This window comes from Hylobates moloch, unplaced genomic scaffold (genome assembly GCF_009828535.3).
Source record: "Hylobates moloch isolate HMO894 unplaced genomic scaffold, HMol_V3 SCAFFOLD_4, whole genome shotgun sequence".
NCBI lineage: Eukaryota > Metazoa > Chordata > Mammalia > Primates > Hylobatidae > Hylobates > Hylobates moloch.
The window spans coordinates 47,408,440-47,427,987 of NW_026652279.1; the positions used below are offsets into that span (position 1 = coordinate 47,408,440).

General features: G+C 39.9%; 1 protein-coding gene across 11 annotated transcripts in view; it reads left to right on the top strand.

Moving 5' to 3' along the window:
- Positions 1-19,548, top strand: part of ZBTB20 (zinc finger and BTB domain containing 20) — a 787,576-nt gene that overhangs the window by 706,557 nt on the left and 61,471 nt on the right. For 7 of the 11 annotated variants that reach the window (XM_058437478.1, XM_058437477.1, XM_058437476.1 and 4 more), the window contains 3 exons: positions 7,059-7,159; positions 8,042-8,122; positions 15,796-15,983. In XM_058437478.1, the coding sequence (XP_058293461.1) occupies positions 8,070-8,122; positions 15,796-15,983 (241 nt within the window). In that variant the 5' untranslated portion in view covers positions 7,059-7,159; positions 8,042-8,069. Of the gene's footprint in view, positions 1-7,058; positions 7,160-8,041; positions 8,123-15,259; positions 15,424-15,795; positions 15,984-19,548 lie in introns of those variants that run through there. The other 4 variants (XM_032150122.2, XM_032150125.2, XM_032150127.2 and 1 more) reach the window with 4 other exon arrangements.

The window sequence follows — 19,548 nt, forward strand, 5'->3', positions numbered from 1 at the left end:
TTACAGAGTTTAAAACGATCTTATTAACATGACCTGTGGCAGGCTTTCTGGACAAGATGTTTCCAGTATCCAGTGACATAATAGAGGGGTTCCCATCACCAGGCCAGATTCATTAAAACCAGAAATTCATGATTGTGTGTGTGTGTGTGTGTGTGTGTGTGTGTGTGTGTGTACGTGTACTCTGATCCAAAAGATCTATTTTAAACAAGAATCAACTGTATCTGATAATGCTAAGGCTCATGTCATGGGATGTGCAACTTATATTAACAGAGTTTATGAACTATCAAAGAGGAATCAAGAGGTCTCTATGGAGAAAATTAACACAGATTTAATGTGACAAACAGTGGGATTGTGATTCCACTTTGTGTTGGCAGGGCCATCCTAGGGGTCTTCAAGCCATCACAGGTGTTTCTTATGGACATGGGTATTAACTAGTGGTTAATTAAGGAACTAAAACCTAAAAAGTAAAATAGTTATCACAGCATCAGTAAGCTGACGATGGTGTTCCTGATTAGTTTATCTGGCCGTGATGTCTTTGGTGCCTTATTCATTAAATGGTTTTCTCACCAGTTTCCAGAGAGGTGGGACTGGTGATGTAGACTTGGGAATTTGCTTCAGGTAATTAGTTAAAAAGTTAAAAGTCAAATAGACTTCCTTAACATGTTTAATGGTTTAACAGGTTGATGAGCTACTTAATTCCCACATCTTCCTTCTCAGGGGACTATTAGAGTTTTAAGGGACCTTAAAAATCATAAAACCAACCTCCCCTTTTTACAGATAGAAAAGCTGAGCCACCTAGAGGTTAAATGTCTCATCTGAGGTCATCAGCTAGTCCTGATTTTCTTTCTCTTTTCTTATCTTACACTTTATAACTCTTTCTTTTTTTTTCTAACATTGTATTCCCCACAATGACCTCTCTGCTAATTATTTCTTAGATGTATCCTTTTTATGAAATTTGCTGTGCCTCAAATTATGATAGTGGGCCTTTGCCAATTAGTAACCCGTCCCCACTAACTCACCACTACATTTGGGGCAAAGAAACGAGGGAAGTGGAACAATTTTAAATTTACTATGATCTTTGAGACAGCTTTATCTTCACCTGGGAATTGCTGTTAGACAATTAAGGTTAGTAAAGCTCATTGAATTTCTCAGAGGGAAGGTGTTATTTGAATTATTACCAGATAATTATTGTTAAAAATAACAATAATGTAAAAAAATAGGAACTTTACATGTTAGAGACATTATCATTTTGAATTTCCAGAGAGAGGGGAAAATCCTTGGGGATCTAAAAACAATTTTTTGACAGTGTGCTCTATGCTAAGAACTCCTTGAATTCTGTGTAATGCCTGATGACCTGACAAACTGGCCTAGAATCAGAAGTCAGTCAGCTGGCTGTGTGAACTGTTAGCCAAGTTATTTGGCTTGAACTGCTCCTTCAAAAACAACCCTAGTAGAAAGGAGAGTGTCAGAAGTAAGACCTGTGGTCCCAGACCAGTAGCATCAGCATCACCTGGGAGTTTGTCAGAAATGCAGGATCACAAGCTCCACCCCAGACATGCTGAATCAGAAGTCCTGGGTGATTCGTTTGTTGATTAGAGTTTGAGAAGACTGATAGAAGACATTCTCATCTGCAATTAGAAAGGAGGAGGGAAGGGACTATACTTATTGATAGTTTCTGAAATAGTTCCTTCTCCTGGAGTCTGTGCTCCCAGATCTTTCCAGTGGCTCTGAACCATCATGGAAATAAGCATCTTCCTTGTGCTGTGATCACAGTGGGAACTAGAAATGTGTCCCGTGTCCATGCTGCGTTGGAACAGTTGTTATATAGTGAAAAGAGTACAGATTTAGACTCAGAGAGATCTCGGTTTGGATTCTGGCCTCACTATCCAGTAGCTTTCTAGACTTCGACCTGTTACATAAGCCCATTAAGTCTCACTTTTCCTTATCTGTAAAATGGGTATACTAAAACTTACACCATGGCATTGCTATGAGGGTTAAACAAGAACATACTCATTTATAAAAATGCCTGGTGCATTCCCTGATAAAATTTAGACATCCAATAAATGCTAGCTGTTATTGTTACTATTACCTTTCTTGTAAACTTTAATCATGACCTCCCCTTCTATAATTTTAGAATGATTTGGTGTGATTTCCTAGGAATGGGACAGGCCATACTCAAAGTAGACATCAGCAGAAAGTTCCTTACAGTGATATGTGGCAGTGTATTTCATAACAGCCCTGCTCTCTAAGGGCTTCCAAGACAGATCTGCAGAAACGCCAACAATGAAACGGGCTGAAGAGAAGTGACCTACTGTCTGTTCGCCTCTGACACCATCAAGAAACTTGCCAGCTGGGTTCCAAGAGCAGATTCTTTATTACAGTGATGATGTAAGAAGCAGAGACAACAGCTGGATTTTCAGGTTCTAGGGAGAATTTGTGGCATCAGCAGCTCCTCAAAATTATCTTTTGACTTAAAAACCGAGTACACTGGATATGAAAGTCATTAACAAAGAATAAATGTGAGACCCCATGAAGTCATTCTCACCGGATCTTTTTTAGAGTGTAACCACCCTTTAAGCAATAAAACATGACACACCATGCAGTGGTTCTGATTAATAGACGCTCAGGTGTGTACTAAGGCAAAAGGGGAAAGAAGATGGAGCTAGGTGACAATTTGCCAAAAAAGAAAGTAAGATTATAGCAGCAGGATGTGGGACTGAGAAAGAAGGATTTAATTAAAGGACAGACATATTATGGTTGTATTAATTATAAAATGCACAATTTAAATCAAATGTTAGATATATTTAAAATGTACATTTATATAATTACACAAAGGATTTGTAAATTTGCCAGATAATTTTTCACTGCAATGTACTATTGATGAGTGATTTCCTTTATGATTTTAATGTAGTTGCCAGGGGGCAAAAGGAGAAGGAAGTTCTATCTGGTGAAGTGTCGATAATCTGTCCAGCTTTATGACGGGTTAGAAAGAACAATGAAGATCGCTTGAGCCCATTTTACTGTTTGTGTGGCTGCTGGGGTGATGCTATTTAATGGATGTCTCAATGCATAGCATGGCTCCACCATACTGGCCAAAAAGAGTTTGATTAATACTACCTACCAAGGTTTTCCTCTGGTGAGCAACAGTGAGTCAAGCGCTCACCTGGGAGATGCAGATGAAGTCTTGTAATATTGGAGCTAACATTTAAGAGCTGAGCTTTTCTGGCCAAGTAATAATTACTGAGATTCCCCGGAAAAGTCTGTTTTCCTCACCTAGGTAAACACTATTATCCCCACAGCATGTTTTGTTGGACTTTTCATCTTTGGGTGAGAGAAAATGATTCTGTTTGAGGATAAGGATAGAGAAGGGAAACAACTAATGTTTCCTCTACTGCAAGAGAAGAACAAGGCAAGAAAATTTGAACAGACTCAGAGGCAATTGTCTATGCATTTCTACAAGTAAATTACTAATATAAGGAGAGAAAAACAAGTAAACATTTAAACAAACCTAGAGAATGAGTACTAGGCTAAGCTAGGTGGAAAAAGAAGTGTTAATGTGGCATAATAGCAGATTGCCAATAGTTTGTTTCTATAAAGTAATGAATTTAACCGTGGAATTACTGCATGTTTTCACCAAGAACTCCAGCTGAACACACAGCTTTTCCAAAGCATGAGAAATTTCTTTATTCTTATTTTCAGCCTGAGTTTATCACCCCAGTGGTATTTTTAACATTTTATTTGTTTTTAATTTTTGTGGGTACTTAGTAGGTGTATATATTTCTGGGGTACATGAGATGTTTTGATATAGGCACGCCATGTGAAATAATCACACCGTGGAAAATGGGGTATATAGCCTCTTAAGCATTTGTCTTTTGTGTTACAAACAATCCAATTACCCTCTTTTGGTTCTTTTAAAATGTACGATATAGTTATTATTGACTATAGTCACTCTGTTGTGCTATCAGATAGTAAGTCGTATTCATTCTTTCTATTTTTTGTATCCATCTGCACCTCCTCCCCAGTGGTGCTGACAGTATTGTCATAATTATTTCTGCTGGTAATGTTAGAAAAGTTTGCTTCCTTGTTTTTTAAATCCACCCTCATTTTTTAGACAGCATTTAACTATAAAAGATATTTATTAGTTCAGTTTGTTGAAGCAAATAAATGAAGCAAGTTTGTTATATTTTGGAACACAATATATTTTTGCAGGTTACACACCCCAACCTCACTCTCTCTGGTCTTGTCATTATTGATCATCTGTTGGGCCTATTGGTGCCAAGTAAGCGCTGATAAATATTAGTCTGTGGCCTTTTATGTCTGTTATCCTTGCCCAGCCACTAACAAGGATGTGACCTTGAGCAAGTCAGTTCCCTTAATCTCTTCGTCTGAAAAATGAGGCGGTTGAAGTAGATGAGCTTTTAGGTCTTTTCAATTTAGTCCCCATTTCTATGACTCAAGGCAAGAGTTTTTATTCTTTTTAAATTCAGTTCAGCAGATTATCAGCCTAGTGCAAACTTAACGTGCAAGAATTCATGGCCCACTATAGGGTACTCAGAGTGAAAATTGTCTCAGCTTTCAAAGGGCTTATGAAGAGGGAAGACAAATTACACAAATAACCATTCGAATTAGTAGAATATGCAAAGGGAGTAGTACAGAACGTGCTCATAATATTTAAGAAGGGCACTCTCCTTTGTGAAATGCTTCATGAATGAGGTGGCATTTCGATGGCCCTTGAAGAAGCTACGTGTAGACATTGAAAGAAGGGAAGAAATACCATGAACATGGCGGGAAAGAGTAGGACTTTGCTGGAGTGTAGAATGGGGTGTAGAGATAAGAGTGAGAAACTAGATTGGGCTACATTGTAGCAGCTTTGAATACCAAACTGATAAGTTTGAATTTAATCCAATAAGCAAGGAGGACTGTAAGCAAAGAAGTGATATGTTTAGAAGGGCACTTTAGAAAAATTAATGGAATGTTTGTGTGAAGGATGGACAAGAGGTAAAGAAAAACTGGAAAAGTGAAACCAGTCAGGAGCCTTTCATAGATGTCTTCACGGTAGGTAGCAAAGGGAGAAATAGGGGTTGGTGTAGAAAACAGGTATTGATTCAGGAATCACAATCAGAGTAAAATCTACAGGATTTGGTAGCTAATTGGATATAGGAAGAAAAAAAAAGGAAGAATTAAAGATGACTCCCCAGCTGTAGGCCCACGTAACTGGATGAAGAGAATACCAATGGCAGGAAATGGGATGTCTAGAGAAGGAACAGATTTTAAAGGAAAGACAATGAATTAAGTTCTAAACTTTCTGAATTAGAAAAGCCTGTGTAGTATTTGATGGCGATGTGAACTACTCAAAGTTAGAGACCCTGTTTTATTCATCCAGGTGCCTCATAGATGCTATATAAACACTGAATGAATGGACAAAGAAACAAGTGAACCAATAACCAGCTGTTACTTAGAATGTGGGTGTGCAGCTCTGTAGAAAAGCTAGAACTAAAGGTAGCAATGTGGATGCTCTCCATGGAGAAGTGATTGTTGAGGTCAGGGAGGACTGGAGTAGACAAAGCCTGAGGAGAGGATCTAGAGGAATGTCTACATTTAGAGAACAGAAGAAAGAAAATAAGCCAGTGAAGAAGGCGGAATAGCAGACTGAGGTATAGGGGAAAAAATAGGGTAATTCAGTGTTGTCAGGGTTAGAGCCTATGGAAGAAAATGGAGCCTTTGCAGTGAAGGACAGAGGGAATGCTCAGAACATGCCCAGATCAATGGATGTCACTAGAATATGTTAAGAACTAAGCAATAAAGAGAGAGAGAGAGAGAGAGACTGAAATGGAATCAAGAATATCAGAAATGTGGTAAAAGTACACAATGGAGCAGTATTCGGCCTTCAAAAAGAAGGAAATCTTGTCATTTGCAAGAACACGGACGAATCTAGAGGTCATCCATGATATATGGGGAAAAAATATGCTTTTTTTGTACTAGAAAAGCCAGGCATAGAAAAACAAATACCACATGACCTCACTTATATGGGGAATCTATAAAAGCTTAATTTATAGAAGCAAAAATTAGAATGGTGGCTGCCAGAGGCTGAGGAGACATCAGTCAAAGGACACAAAATTTCAGTTAGACAGGAGGAATAACTCCAGAGATGTACTGTACATCCTCATGACTATCATTAATAAGAATGTAGTATATATTGAAAATTACTGAGAGTAGGTTTTAAGTGTTCTCACCGTGAAAAAGTGAAAAATACGTGAGGTAATTCTTTTTTTTTTTTTTTTGAAATGGACTCTTGCTCTGTTGCCAGGCTGGAGTGCAGTGGTGCAATCTCGGCTCACTGCAACCTCTGCCTCCCGGGTTCAAGCGATTCCCCTGCCTCAGCATCCTAAGTAGCTGGGACTACAGGCGTGCGCCATCACGCCTGGCTAATTTTTTGTGTTTTAGTAGAGACGGGGTTTCACTGTGTTGGCCGGGATAGTCTCGATCTCCTGACCTCGTGATCCTCCCACCTCGGCCTCCCAAAGTGCTGGGATTACAGGCCTGAGCCAGCACACCCAGCCAGTAATGCATATTTTAACTAGTCTGATTTAGCCATTCTACAATGTATACATGTATCAAAACATCATGTTTTATACCATAAATATACACAATTTTAATGTGTGAATAAAAAATAAATAAATATAATAAATGAAAAAAAAGGATACTAGAAGAATCAACTGTGGCAAGGTTGAAGGACACTGTTTCTACTTCCTTCCCCCACTTTTACCCACAACTCAGCTTCTAAGTCAGAACCACGAAATCAGCTCCGCCCGCACTGACAGGGTACTGTTGATGTCCCAGGCTGCACAGACAGTTAGGTGAAAGCACTGAAAATGGAGCCTGGACAACATCCTCTCCATTCTCCCTTCCCTACCTCGCCATTCTGTGGTGCAAAGATGTAGAACCAACCAACCAACCTCTCACTCAAGTCCCAGAGTTCTTTCCTATCAAAATAAATAATTGCCATCACCATCACCTGTTCATTTAACAACCTTATTTTTGTTTTTTGTCTGATCTAGATGCAGCCGCTCTCTGTTCCCTGCCCCAATGAACATCTGCACTAGGCCCAAGCCTTGGAGTAATTTACCTGAAGAGTGACGCCATTTATTTTGAAACTACTGTGAGTATATTATGTCTCCAATAAAAGGCTTCTTAGTTCATTTTGTTTAATACACACACACACACACACACACACACACAGAGAGAGAGAGAGAAAATTGTGAAAGCAGGCAAAATTTTAGATGGCTTCATTTCTTGGATCAACAGGATAACCAGACTCAGTCCTGAGGTGCCCACAGCGGTTCTCAACTTCCCGGCTGCAATGCACGCCATGTGCAGTATCATTCCCTCCTGGCCAGATGGCTGTGCCGAGCTGTATCTGAGCACACCTTGCAGGGACTGATGCTATTCTATTTGGTCATCTGTGCCTCTGCCTACGGTGGTGGCAGCTCCTCCTAATCTGTTTGCTTCTCATCATCCTTCTGTGCCACTGTTGAATCTCACGGTAGCTTGTCATTTCTTGCCACCCTGGTCAAATCTGTGACCAGCAGCTTTGCTTGGTTTTATTTACCTGTTGTCTGAGCTGCAACCCATGCTGTTGTCTCCTTGCTGCCCTTCCCTTGGAGCTCTGGGCTCCTTCCACCACATCTCTAAGCCTATGTATCCAGCTCACCTCTGCTCTCTGGATGTATGGGTCTGTGTAGTTGATTTAGTTCCCGCCATGCAAGGCATTTATGTAGGAGAAGTACAGACCTTGCAAGGAAAGGTACAGAAATAATTTGGGGTAGGAGATATGATACCTATGGGAAAATACTGATGAAAGATTGATATCAAGTATTCATTAATCATTGCTAAAATAACAGATGAATGTATGCCATTTTCTAATAGAAGAGCCAGTCATTTGAATTATTTAGAAGTTCTGCATGCAAAATAACTTAATTACACCTTTTAAAACAATAACTAGTTGTTATATTCACAAGTTTTCCTATATGTTATGAGGCAGGTAATGGAATGGTGTTTTACAGACTTCTATGTTACTGGAAAACGCTAAACCTGGGAGACTAACATCCCTCTTAGGCTTCAGGTAGGATATTTACATTCATACTTCTATGTCTTTAGCTATTCTGGTATAAATGGAACCCAAAGGGATGAAGCTAGAGTTTTGTTTTATTTTGTGTTGCTTTTTTACCATTAATGCTTCCAGTCAACTGAATCATAATTGATGGGGGCTGATGTGTAGGTGACAGACAGGCCTGCCTTTCCCATAGGGGAATGTGTTCTATAGTACTAATAGGACTGAGGTACTGGGGACTAAAGACAGGACAGAAGATCAAACATAGTTTCTTCAGTCCACACCCACACAAGGAACTTACTTGTATATACCTTCATTCATCCTTAAGTTCAAGTGCAAGGAATACCTGAGAAATTCCCACATCTGGATAGTTTTCTGAGTTTTTCTTCATCACAGAGTAACTATGCTGACACAGATAACACAGCCTTATGCTGTGATGCATATGGGTTTCAAAGTTTCTATATCCTTTAAGAAGGAAAAGAGTTCTTATCACTCTTAGCTTCCTGTGCTACAGAGAACCCAGATCCAGACCTAGAAATCAGGACCTGATGTTGCCTACAAATTACAGAGAAGTCCACAAGTGAGCATGTATTTCTGTCGTAGGAAGTATTTCATCTGTGCAGAATGCCAGTGCCTGCTTTTACTTCTCATGGGCCCTAGAGAATGGACAGATTGGGTTATAATCTTTGCAATCTTTGCTATTCAGAAACTTGGTTTTCTAATGCACAAAAGAGAAATAATAATAAAACAGAAACTTGCTAGGTGCAAAAATCAATAAAGAGGATAAAAAATTAAAATGTGAACCATTTGCGGAAGTATATCTCTTCTTGGGTTGACAATGCTTTGGGCCTAGTCACAAGGCTTGGAAGTGGGTTGGGGAGGCACATATTAAATTTTAATACCTACCCACCCCCCATACCACCTGCACAATAATGCTCAGTGGCCCTGCCTACTTAACCAGATTATTGTGATAATTCAGTGAGATGATATGTATATAAAGTCTGTCATGGCAGAGGTGAGTACATTTACTCAGTCATTTAAAATTTGCTGAGCATTTACTATGTGCCAGACACTGTTCTAGGAACTAGGGATATGGCAGCAAGCAAAACAAACAAAAATCCCTGCTCGGCTGAGCTTACATTCTCTTTTCTTGCTCTGTGAATGGCAGTTCGACATAATAGGTACATGGAAGCTAAGAGAGAACTTATTTTATTTTGTTCTGTCCTTCCTTCCAGAAAGTATAATTGCAAGTAGAAGAGAGAACACATATGTTGATTAGTCTTGCCACTGCATTCTACTCCCAAAAAAACCCCAGAACCATTCTTTGCCCTGTTTTGTGACCCAGAAGACTGGCCTTCTGGACTACATTACCCAGGCTCTCTTGTCCTTGGGCTTCCCTTTGAATTTGGCCAAAAACATCAGCAGGAGATGTGAAAGTGGGAGAAGAGAGAGGTCAGGGAATGTGTTAGTTCAGCCCTCCTTCCCAAATCCAATTCTGACTGGACTCAGAATTCATCACCATTTTACTTGCCCCTTCAGTTTAAATGGTTTAAAGCTTTCCACTACTGCTGGTACCTGGCAGTCTCTACTATTGCTAGTACCTTGTGCTATCTCCCTTGAGGTCCCTTAACCTCATCTGCAGCTCCAAATACAGTTTTTTCATTAATCCCTCTTTAGCTAAAAACTTTGCATGTGCCATCTATTTTTGCCAGGATCCTGACTGATACAGTTGAGGAAATTATACTGAAAAAAAAAATTATAAATCAGCCCTGCCAAGGTTAAAAAAAATAAGATTGAGAAAATAAAATGTGTTTAATCACTAAAATATCTTAAATTGATGTGAGGACATCAGACCAGGTAGAGAAATGATAAATTGTAAGAAAACACGATAAGCCAAAGTCCCATAGGTTGGTCTCAATGAATAGACCATAGCGTCCAGGCTTGATGGGCTTCTATAGGCTAAGTGCAGCTTGCTCAACCCTTAGCTTCAAGGAGCTCATGGTGTAGTGTAGCCACAGCAATGACAAACCTGTGAGCAGAAAGGAGATGTCAGGAGGTCTACAGCAAGATCGAAGTGTTGAGGAAGAGACTGCTGGTCCTAACATTGTTTCTGCCTTTGCTACAACAACAATCCATTTGCCCCTCCCCAAAATCTAGATATCTAAACAGATTACTGAAGTGAAGGGACATGTCTTCTTTTTCTTTTCTTTTTTTTTTTTTTTTCTTGCTCCAGGCTGGAGTGCAGTGGCGCCATCTCGGCTCACTGCAACCTCTGCACTCCTGGGTTCAAGCAATTCTCCTGCCTCAGCCTCCTGAGTAGCTAGGACTACAGGCATGCACCACCATGCCCAGCTAATTTTTGAATTTTTGGTAGAGACAGGGTTTCACCATGTTGGCCAGGATTGTCTTGATCACTTGACCTCGTGATCCGCCCACCTCGACTTCCCAAAGTGCTGGGATTACAGGCATGAGGTACCACCCCTGGCCCGGAAATGTCTTCTTAAAGCTAACATGATGAAAGTCACAGAACTAACAATCCCTATGAGAGGAACTACCATTATTGAGCCCTTACCATGTGCCAGCACAAGGCAAATCACTTTACATGGCTTATCATTTGTTCCTCACAATAACCCTAAGTGGTAGGTATTATTATTCCCATTTTACAGATGAGGAAAATGAGGCTTAGAGATGCAGAGTAGTCTACCTAGGGCATATAGCTAATAGGTAGTGGAGCGCAGTTCTGCTACCACCTTTATTGGGGTGGTTTGTTACCACCTACCCTTTCTCTCCTGCCCAGATACTAAGCCTATTTAATGTATTGTTGGGGAAAAGAGTAGAGAAATGGTTACGACTCCAGTAAGATTGGGGGAGGCATCACTGGTCTAAATTATCATAAGCCAATAGGAGGTTCCAACTAATTTTTTCCTATCTGGTAAGTAACAGGCACATTACTTATTAGACAAGAAAAGACCAAGCTGGTAAGTAAAAGGCACATTAACGTGCAAGAGAGGGTGGGAGCCCAGTGAAGAGAGAAAATTGGGATAGGGTGAAAGAAGAGAGCACTCTCAACACCCTGGAGACTGCTAAGAGCTCACACAGATAAAATATTTATTTTTCCATATGTTGCAGAAAGCATTGCCATCACTGTATGTGTGCAATATGTGCAAAAGAGTGTGAAATATATACATCAAATGCCGCCGATCTGGTTAATTTCCATGCATTTAACATGCTTAATACCTACCATATCATCAATATGTTTTAATGCATATTTCTTTCCACGTACAATATGGTCTAGTTAGGAAAGAGCCAACATCCTCCACAGCCTTACTCACTGCTATGTTTCAGCCTAAAACTTCTTGCTGGGGCCAGCACAATGAGAGTTAAAAACCAGAAGGCTCTGCTGGCTAACTCGGCCGCGAGTCTCCTTAAAACACACTCCCAATTCTTGAAGCAGCCTTTTCTCATAACAGAAATGTTTGCAGTGAGGAGATGAAAATGTTTTTGTGCTCCTTGGACAATTGAGAGATGTTCAGTCAGAATGTCAGAACTGACCGTTGAAAGGCGGGTGCCTGCGGCCACGCTTTCTTGCTTTTTTTTTTTTCCTTCTTTTTTTGAATGCAGAGCTCCACCAGTGTGGCGGGAGGAAGTGCACAATGATTGGTCTGTTTCTCTGTGGAAGTGTTCAGGGTACACCCAGTTTTGCTTTGCATATATTTGCGAAACATCTGCCCTTTTCTTATTCTTAAGTCCTTCCCTGTCACCAGCCCCTTTTTCCTTTTTCCCTGGTTTCTTTCTTTGTTGTTGGCTTGTCTAACTTTTTCATTGGAGCTTTCATTTTCCGGTTGAGGGGCGACTTCATCAGAGTGTATAATTTTAACAGAGAGAGAGAGGAGGAAGGGGGTGGAGAGAGAGAGAGAGAGAGAAAATGAGAGAGAGAGAGAATGAGAGAGAGAGAGAATGAGAGAGAGAGAGAGAGAGAGAATGAGAACTGAAAAGAAAGAGACTGAGAGGCCAGAGCCTGGCAAATCAACCTTTGGCATGGTGACCAGGAGGAAGGTTCTGGTCGGGAGTTTGCTTCTCTGAAATCCGCTGGAGTCAGCCTATGTGCTGCTGCCCTCTAAAGGCTCCAGGGAATAGTGCATCGCCACAGAGGCTTGAAAAGACTTGCCCTCAGATGTGCCATGTTTATAATTCTTTTTATACGGCCTCAAAATGTATTTTCAACTAATTATGACAGGGTTTATTCTTTCCTCCTTAATAAACTATGAACTGCGAAAATGGGGTCAATTCACAGCACCTGTGCATGTCTAGACATAAACGGGTGCTATGTTTTAGGGTTTCTCAGCTCCGGAAAAAGGAGTCCGAAGAACCATTAGAGAGGGTGAGATAGGACGTGAATTGCTTCTCAGGATGGTGAGCAGTTCTCTATTATCTGAACAGTTGGGAAACAGCCCAGTGGTATAAGGGTAAGTAAAGTGATGTAAGGCAAATAAGGGGGTGAGCCAAAAAGGTTGAGTTGTTAACATTTCCTATTTATAGAGGTAGCTCCAATGCCTCTGTGCTATGAATATTCTCCCAAAGTGATCACTGAGGCAACAGGAGGGTGCGATACAAGATGTCAGGTAGGAAACAAGAGCGAATCTAGGGAAGGAAACAAGGGCATTGATATGAAGAACAATATAATTTTTGCAGTGTTAAAAATAAAAGAGTAATATATTGGTGGTTTTGCTATGTCCTTATGTTTGAAAGAAAGCTTTCTTAATTTTCTGAAGCACACCTCTGAAAGTATCCTAGGCCCTGTCTATGAATATCAAAAATAAACATTTTTTTCTGCTAGGTGACATATGTCATTACTGTTTTGTCCCTATATTTAAATGAATCGTGAGGACCAGCCTAGCCTTACTGAGCAAAGTAGTCCTGCTCTTATTAAATACCCCTAAAGACTTAAAGCAAAAGCAGCCAGTTAGATAGTTTTGCTACCTTGCTGCATAAAAAGTAGGAAACTTAATTGGGATTCAGACTATGACCATTCTTAAAATACACTTTAATTTCAGCTTCATTTCATTCTGTCCACAATCAATTATTGAATGACAGCTTTGTCTAAGCTACACTGCTTAATAGTATAGACAAAGCAGTAAACTCTGGGAGGGAAGGAACCAGTCCTGTTTTATTCTTTAGCCCATGTTGGCACATCATGGGTACATCATAAATATTTGTAAAATGAATATGTAAATGAATGAATGACAGGAGAGAAGGAAGAAGAAAAGAATAGGTGAACACTAGGAATACTAAAATAACTAAGACATTTCCTTACCTTCAGAGAGCTTACAGTCTCACAAGAGGGATATGCACATAAATAGCCATTATTGAAATAAAATTGAGTGAGTGAAATAAGATTAAGAAAAAAAAGAGCTTAGGCATTTCAGAGAAAGACCTAGGGAGGAATTCAGTGTGGGGAGTGAAGTCCTATCTGGCAGAAAGGAATCAAGACAGTTACAAGATGAAGACACCATTTAATAAGTATGAAGGATAATAAGTATGATTTCAACAGGGCGGAGATGAAATATGGGATATTCAAAGCAAGAGAAAACTTGAGCAAAGATGTAGAGCCCAGAATGTAGATTCTCAGGATGTTATGGAGGATATTCAAGAAATCTGAGGGTACAGTATGGCCAATATATAGGACACATGAGAAAAGTTAGAAGAGATACGGAACTGACCTCGAATGTCAGGCTAATGTAGTCATCTTAGATTTAGTGAATGCAAAGAAACAGGACTAGAGGACTGAAGGAGGATGGAGAGCCAGTTATTAGTAAACCATCAGCTAGATAAAAAGTGGTAAGGTGATTGCAGTGAAATTGGAATGGAAACACAGATGTGAGAAAAAATATGAAGGAAGCAGAACTGTAAGAACTTACTGATGTATTGGCTTGAAGGCAGAGGAAGGTGTATAGTGACCCTGAGGTTTCCAACCTGGTGGTAGACAACAGTGATAGAGATATGGGCCTTAGAGAAAGCATTGGTTTTAATAAAGGAGTTGGGCTTTAGCAACTTTGATCTTGGCTACATCTTTAAACTGAAAATCAGAATACCAGCTCCTTCAGGGTCCATGTAGACACTCAAGATTTGGGGGTTACTCCCATAGTCACCATTCAAAAATCAATTGATAAGATCTTATAATTTGTTGCTTCTCTTGTATTGGCTTCCTCCATACTGAAAAAGATGTCTGAAAGCCTCCCCTCTATTCTAATCTTTACCATGCCATCTCTGCCTCCTGCCCTCTGAAGAAACAGATTTTATTTCACAACCTGTTGGACTGAAAACACAGCATACTAATCATAACACCATATTCTGCGAGGGCAGATTTAACTACCCAGCACAACAAATTTAAATACAAAATATTCTGCATAACAAGTCCATTACCATGCTCATAGAAACAAGGGAAACATGGAAACAAGTCTACTTACAACAAATTCTGTGCCACACATAGTCTTCTACAAATAAAATAAATGCTTTTTCTGGTCACTGTCCACATAATGATAGAAAAAGACGCAAATCCAAGGGAATTGGAGAAATGTTCAGGAACAATTACTAATAAACCAGTTTGGCTGTGGTCTGGTGTCCGTGTAGTATAAGCCAAGTATTTGTTAATTTCGTATCAGTTGCATTGTCCTGGGGAGAGGAGACCTGAGCTGACTGATAGCTGTGCTGTTTTACTTCCTATTCCTGACCCCATATAACAATTAGTAACAATTACTTTCTAATTCCCTTCACCCTTCTCTTCCTCATGTCCCAAACACACAATCACACCCTAAACTCCAGGACGATGCACCAAATCAAAAATCTTAGGCGTAGGATGAGTAAAGAGTTGGAGTAGAAAAATCTCTGCATGACACCTTCCCTCTTTAGCTACTAGAATCTAAGCTCTTCTTTTCACTTTTCGCTTGCTACTCTAACAGAAACCTCCCATCACTACCCCCTCATCTGTACATACAGGCTGCAAATTTAAATTGTGATTTGAAATTTTATTTAAAATAAAATCTAAATAAGAGCAAGAAAGTTGAGTGTTCCTTAATGTATTCCATGAGTAGAAATTTAAAGTTGGAAGGAACCTTTAAGGCCTTCTAATCCAAGCCCTTTATTTTACAGATGAGGAAACTGAAGCCCAGAGAGGTGAAGTGAGGTGCCCAAGGCCACACAGCAAGTTAGAGGCACAGCTAGTACCGTAGCTCAAGTCTCCTGACTCCCAGTCCAGTGCTCCTCCCATTACTCCACGAGTCCTGTCTCTAAGCTTCCCGACAAATGCTAGAACGGTAAAACTTCCACTAGTATTTTTCCAGACCATGTTAAAACTCCTAAGGGGGGAAGAGGGATGCTTTCTTGGATAATGTCAGCCATACGTAGCTCAAGCTGTCTAAAGTTCTGGGACAGGGTCTTTTTATGCAGCCAACAGAGTCCAAATGTGGTGCTGTTTGCTTGGCCCATATGCTTTCATGTGTTCCCAGTTAGGCCATTACTGGAGGGAAAAAAAACAAGAATCAGCTTGTTTTAAAACAAGGGACATACTGGACTCCCTCCCATCCCCCTTCAGAAAAAAAAAATCAAGTTATCTTTAACAGATTCTAAAAATGCCTTTTCCCAAATATGCAGTCAGTTCCTTCAAAGGGCCCTTTGTTTATTTTCAGGAAGAAACCCAAGACAGCTGAAAACCAGAAGGCATCTGAGGAGAATGAGATTACTCAGCCGGGTGGATCCAGCGCCAAGCCGGGCCTTCCCTGCCTGAACTTTGAAGCTGTTTTGTCTCCAGACCCAGCCCTCATCCACTCAACACATTCACTGACAAACTCTCACGCTCACACCGGGTCATCTGATTGTGAGTACACCACTAAGGTGATGGTGTCTTTGCAGTGCTTGGAGTAGTGCTTCTCCCCTGGGTTCTGGCTTTTCTACTTTCAGAGCAAGCCCTTTGCATTTGGTCTTCTAAAGCAGCCAAAAGTCATGTGCCACCATTTTCATTCGGCCACTATCTATAAGTTTTCAAAGCTAGAGTGTATTTAAAAGCCAGGTGACATGCTATTTGGCCTTAAAAGGCTGATTAATTACATAAACCACGTTCTTTTCATAACACTAACTCAGAAAAAGAAGTTTTGTTGCTGGTATCCATTTATTCTTGATCTGGATAACGGCACTTCCACAATTACTAAATTGAACAACCAAATGTGGACCTCAGAAGGCCAGTTAGACACAAGGAAACATCCATTTTGAAATTACATAACACAAGTCAGATTTGCATTAGTTATTGGAGTCTCATGTAGCTTGGCTGAATTTCTGTCTTTCCAGTTTTTAATTTATTTTGAAGTGGTTAAAGGATAGCATAAATTTACAGAAGAAAAGAGAATGGCTTCCAAGAATTCAGAAGCCACCCAGACTTCACACAGCCAATGAGAATCCAGGTTAAAAATATTTTTTAATTAAAAAAACTGCCTAAGGGCTAAATTTGGAAATGGGCAGCTTAATGAGATCGTCGCTATTGAAATCACTTCTTTGCTGTTTATTTTTGCCATCTTCCCACTAATCTGGGAGTCACTTCTTCTAATTCTATTTTAAGCAAGTTGATAAATCACGTTTAGGAGATTTTTTTCTTTTTCTGAAATATAACCCAATACTTCAGAGAAAAAGAAACATGTGTGTTGACAATGGAAAGGAATGAAATAACTTTGGAGTCGAATCCAAAAGAGTATTCCTTTTAGTCTTAACATACCCAACAACTCTTCTGAACTGATCTCCATAAAGGATGTCTGGTAACATGCAAATAACTGGCATATTCTTCTTTAAAATGAGTAACATAAGACCCGCAAAGTTTTATTTCAAAAACAAAATTTTGTCCACAAAGACAAAAATTATTAGGAAATGAGATTCTAAATGTTTTATTGTTATTTTTCTGACAGAACAAATGTAAAATTCTGCAAAGAAGGCAAGAGACATAATGGTCCAGGAGATTCCATTCTCTACTTGCTTCATCATGACAGTCTCTAAAGAGAGGGAAATGAGCTGGGGGCAGGATTGGGGTGAAGAGAGCTTGTTCTATTTAAGATTGGGCTAAGACCATATTCTAGCCGTCACTAGAAAATGAAAAGGGAAGTAACGTGAGCCAAATCTCTGTGGCCTATGTGATGTGAACAGTCGAAGTTGAGGCTTCTATAGAGAAACCAGGGGGCAGAAGCAGGGACTGTGTCCTGAGGACCTTCCTAATAGTCACATCCTCGGACCTTCTTGCCTGGCAATCTTCAGTGTGATAGTAATGACAGAAAGAATTGGAAAGTAGAGTGGCACAGTGCCCATGGGCATGTGCACACTGTCCCTTCCCACCAGGAAAATAGCCCGTTCCTGTGGTGAAGGGCCTGGAGTTTCTACATGCAGGTCTTCATTACCTGGCTTTCTGCCACACCTTATGGGTATGGATTACATAGAATTGCCTTAGCCCAGAAATCTTCTGTTACAGCAAAAATGAATGTTTTGTGAATAGAAAAAGCATTGGGCCTCACTTATTGTGTGTTATCATAAGCATCCTCTGGCCAGGCCTTAGCATTGGCGTGAAGTAAGCTTCAGGAACAGCACGAGTATGGTGTCACCATACATCTCCTTGGTGGCCCTGGGGAAGCCAGTGGATGTGAGCTCAGTTGGAAAAACAAACCAGAAGGAGAAACCTGATCTCCAGCTGTTTTTAGACAGTCACTTTGATTTTGCCATTAAGATGTGTAAGTCTTCTCTGTTCCAACCTGTTGTTTAAATTGATTATACTTTTCTCCAAATATATTTGGATTGTAGTTTGTCCTGATTTGAGCCTACACTTAGAAGAAAATTGTTTTTAGGAAAGATTCACAGAAATCTGTCCATTTGGAGATTGCTTGAGAGAAGACAGGAAAAAGGTTTATTTTAAGCTGTTAAAATTTTTGGATGCTCTTCTTGCATTCAAGAGGATTTTTTTTTTTTTTTTACTTTCAAATGTCATTCTTACCATAGATTAATTTAAAAGCCTAATTTCTTTAAGGTAAAATATTCAGTTCCTATTTAGAACTAACAGATTTGGGGCATTTAAAAATAGTGCCCTTGACTTGTTAGTCTCTTTAACTTCAGAAACATTCCACCAATGTGTGGTGTTCCAAGCTTTCACAAGTGCCTGAATTTTTATAGCACCTTTTTATTTGTCATGTGTTTAGCAAAATTATTCTTAGTCATGATTTAATGCCCATTTCCTGTCAGTGTGATCCTTCCCAATTTACAGATGAGAAAACTGAGAAAGTTGACACCCAGGTAGTTGAAAGACTCGCTTGTGGTTACTCATTTGGGTACCGAGGGGTGTTTATGGATTTGCTCTCATTGTGAGAGCACTTCTTATTGGAATTCTCTGTTCTGAGCCCAAAGATGGCATTCCTGGCTCTGAACAGGCATCTTGAAAATGTGCAACTACTCATATTGGTGACTGGGTTGTAAAACATGATGGATAAAGCATCGCCACGAAAGAAAAGTCAGCTTTGCATATGAACTGACATGGGTGGGTAAGCCACCATCTTTTTTGCATATGAAGGACACAGGCTGTGTTTTACAGCAAAGATGACAAGTCTGACCCCCTAAATTGTCAGTTGGCTATTTAACCTCCTGAGCCTCTTGAAATTCGGCAAAAGATCCCAGTGGTATTCAAAACAAGAAGAAATATAGTTGAGATATGCTTTCTTTTGTGAGATGATGAGGTTAATATTGCTGCTAAAATGTATGTTGCTTTGCAGTGCGCCTACTAACACAATTTCCTTTTAGCGATATTCCCCATTACCCCCTAGCTTATCACCTCTTCACCATTGCTAAAAATCTAATGGTAAGCAAATTCACATGGTGATAATGGAAGGCATTAAGATGAGTTATGGAATCTGAAGGGTAAAAAACACCCTAGGTGTTTGATAGAGCAGTTACCCACTAAGCAAGCTGAGTATGAGCTGAGCCAAGTGCTCCCTTTAAATGCTTAAGCAGGACTAAACCAAGTCAGTAAAGCAGACGAAGCTCTCCATATGAAAAACCTTTCTTGACAGCTATCAAGCTGTAGCACATCACAGTCATATACATGTGATAGACGCGACCAGAACTTTTACTTGCATATTTCTTCCATTTTGTTTTCCCCCAAATAAGGCTCCCATTGAAAGAAGTGATTTTCCTCCCTGTGGCCGTCCTCCCTAGTTCTGCTGTAGATCCACCTATTCTGATGTCTTTCTTTTGTTGGAAGCTGATATCCGTGGTGACTTACCTTCCCATGTTTTACACTGGCCTCATCAGACTGTCTCATTTTTTGTGTCCTTGCCAGGATGCACTTACGCATGAACAGTTTTTATTTATTTTTCATTGAACATTTACACATTTCCAAACTGTTGTGTGGGTGGGTTTAACTT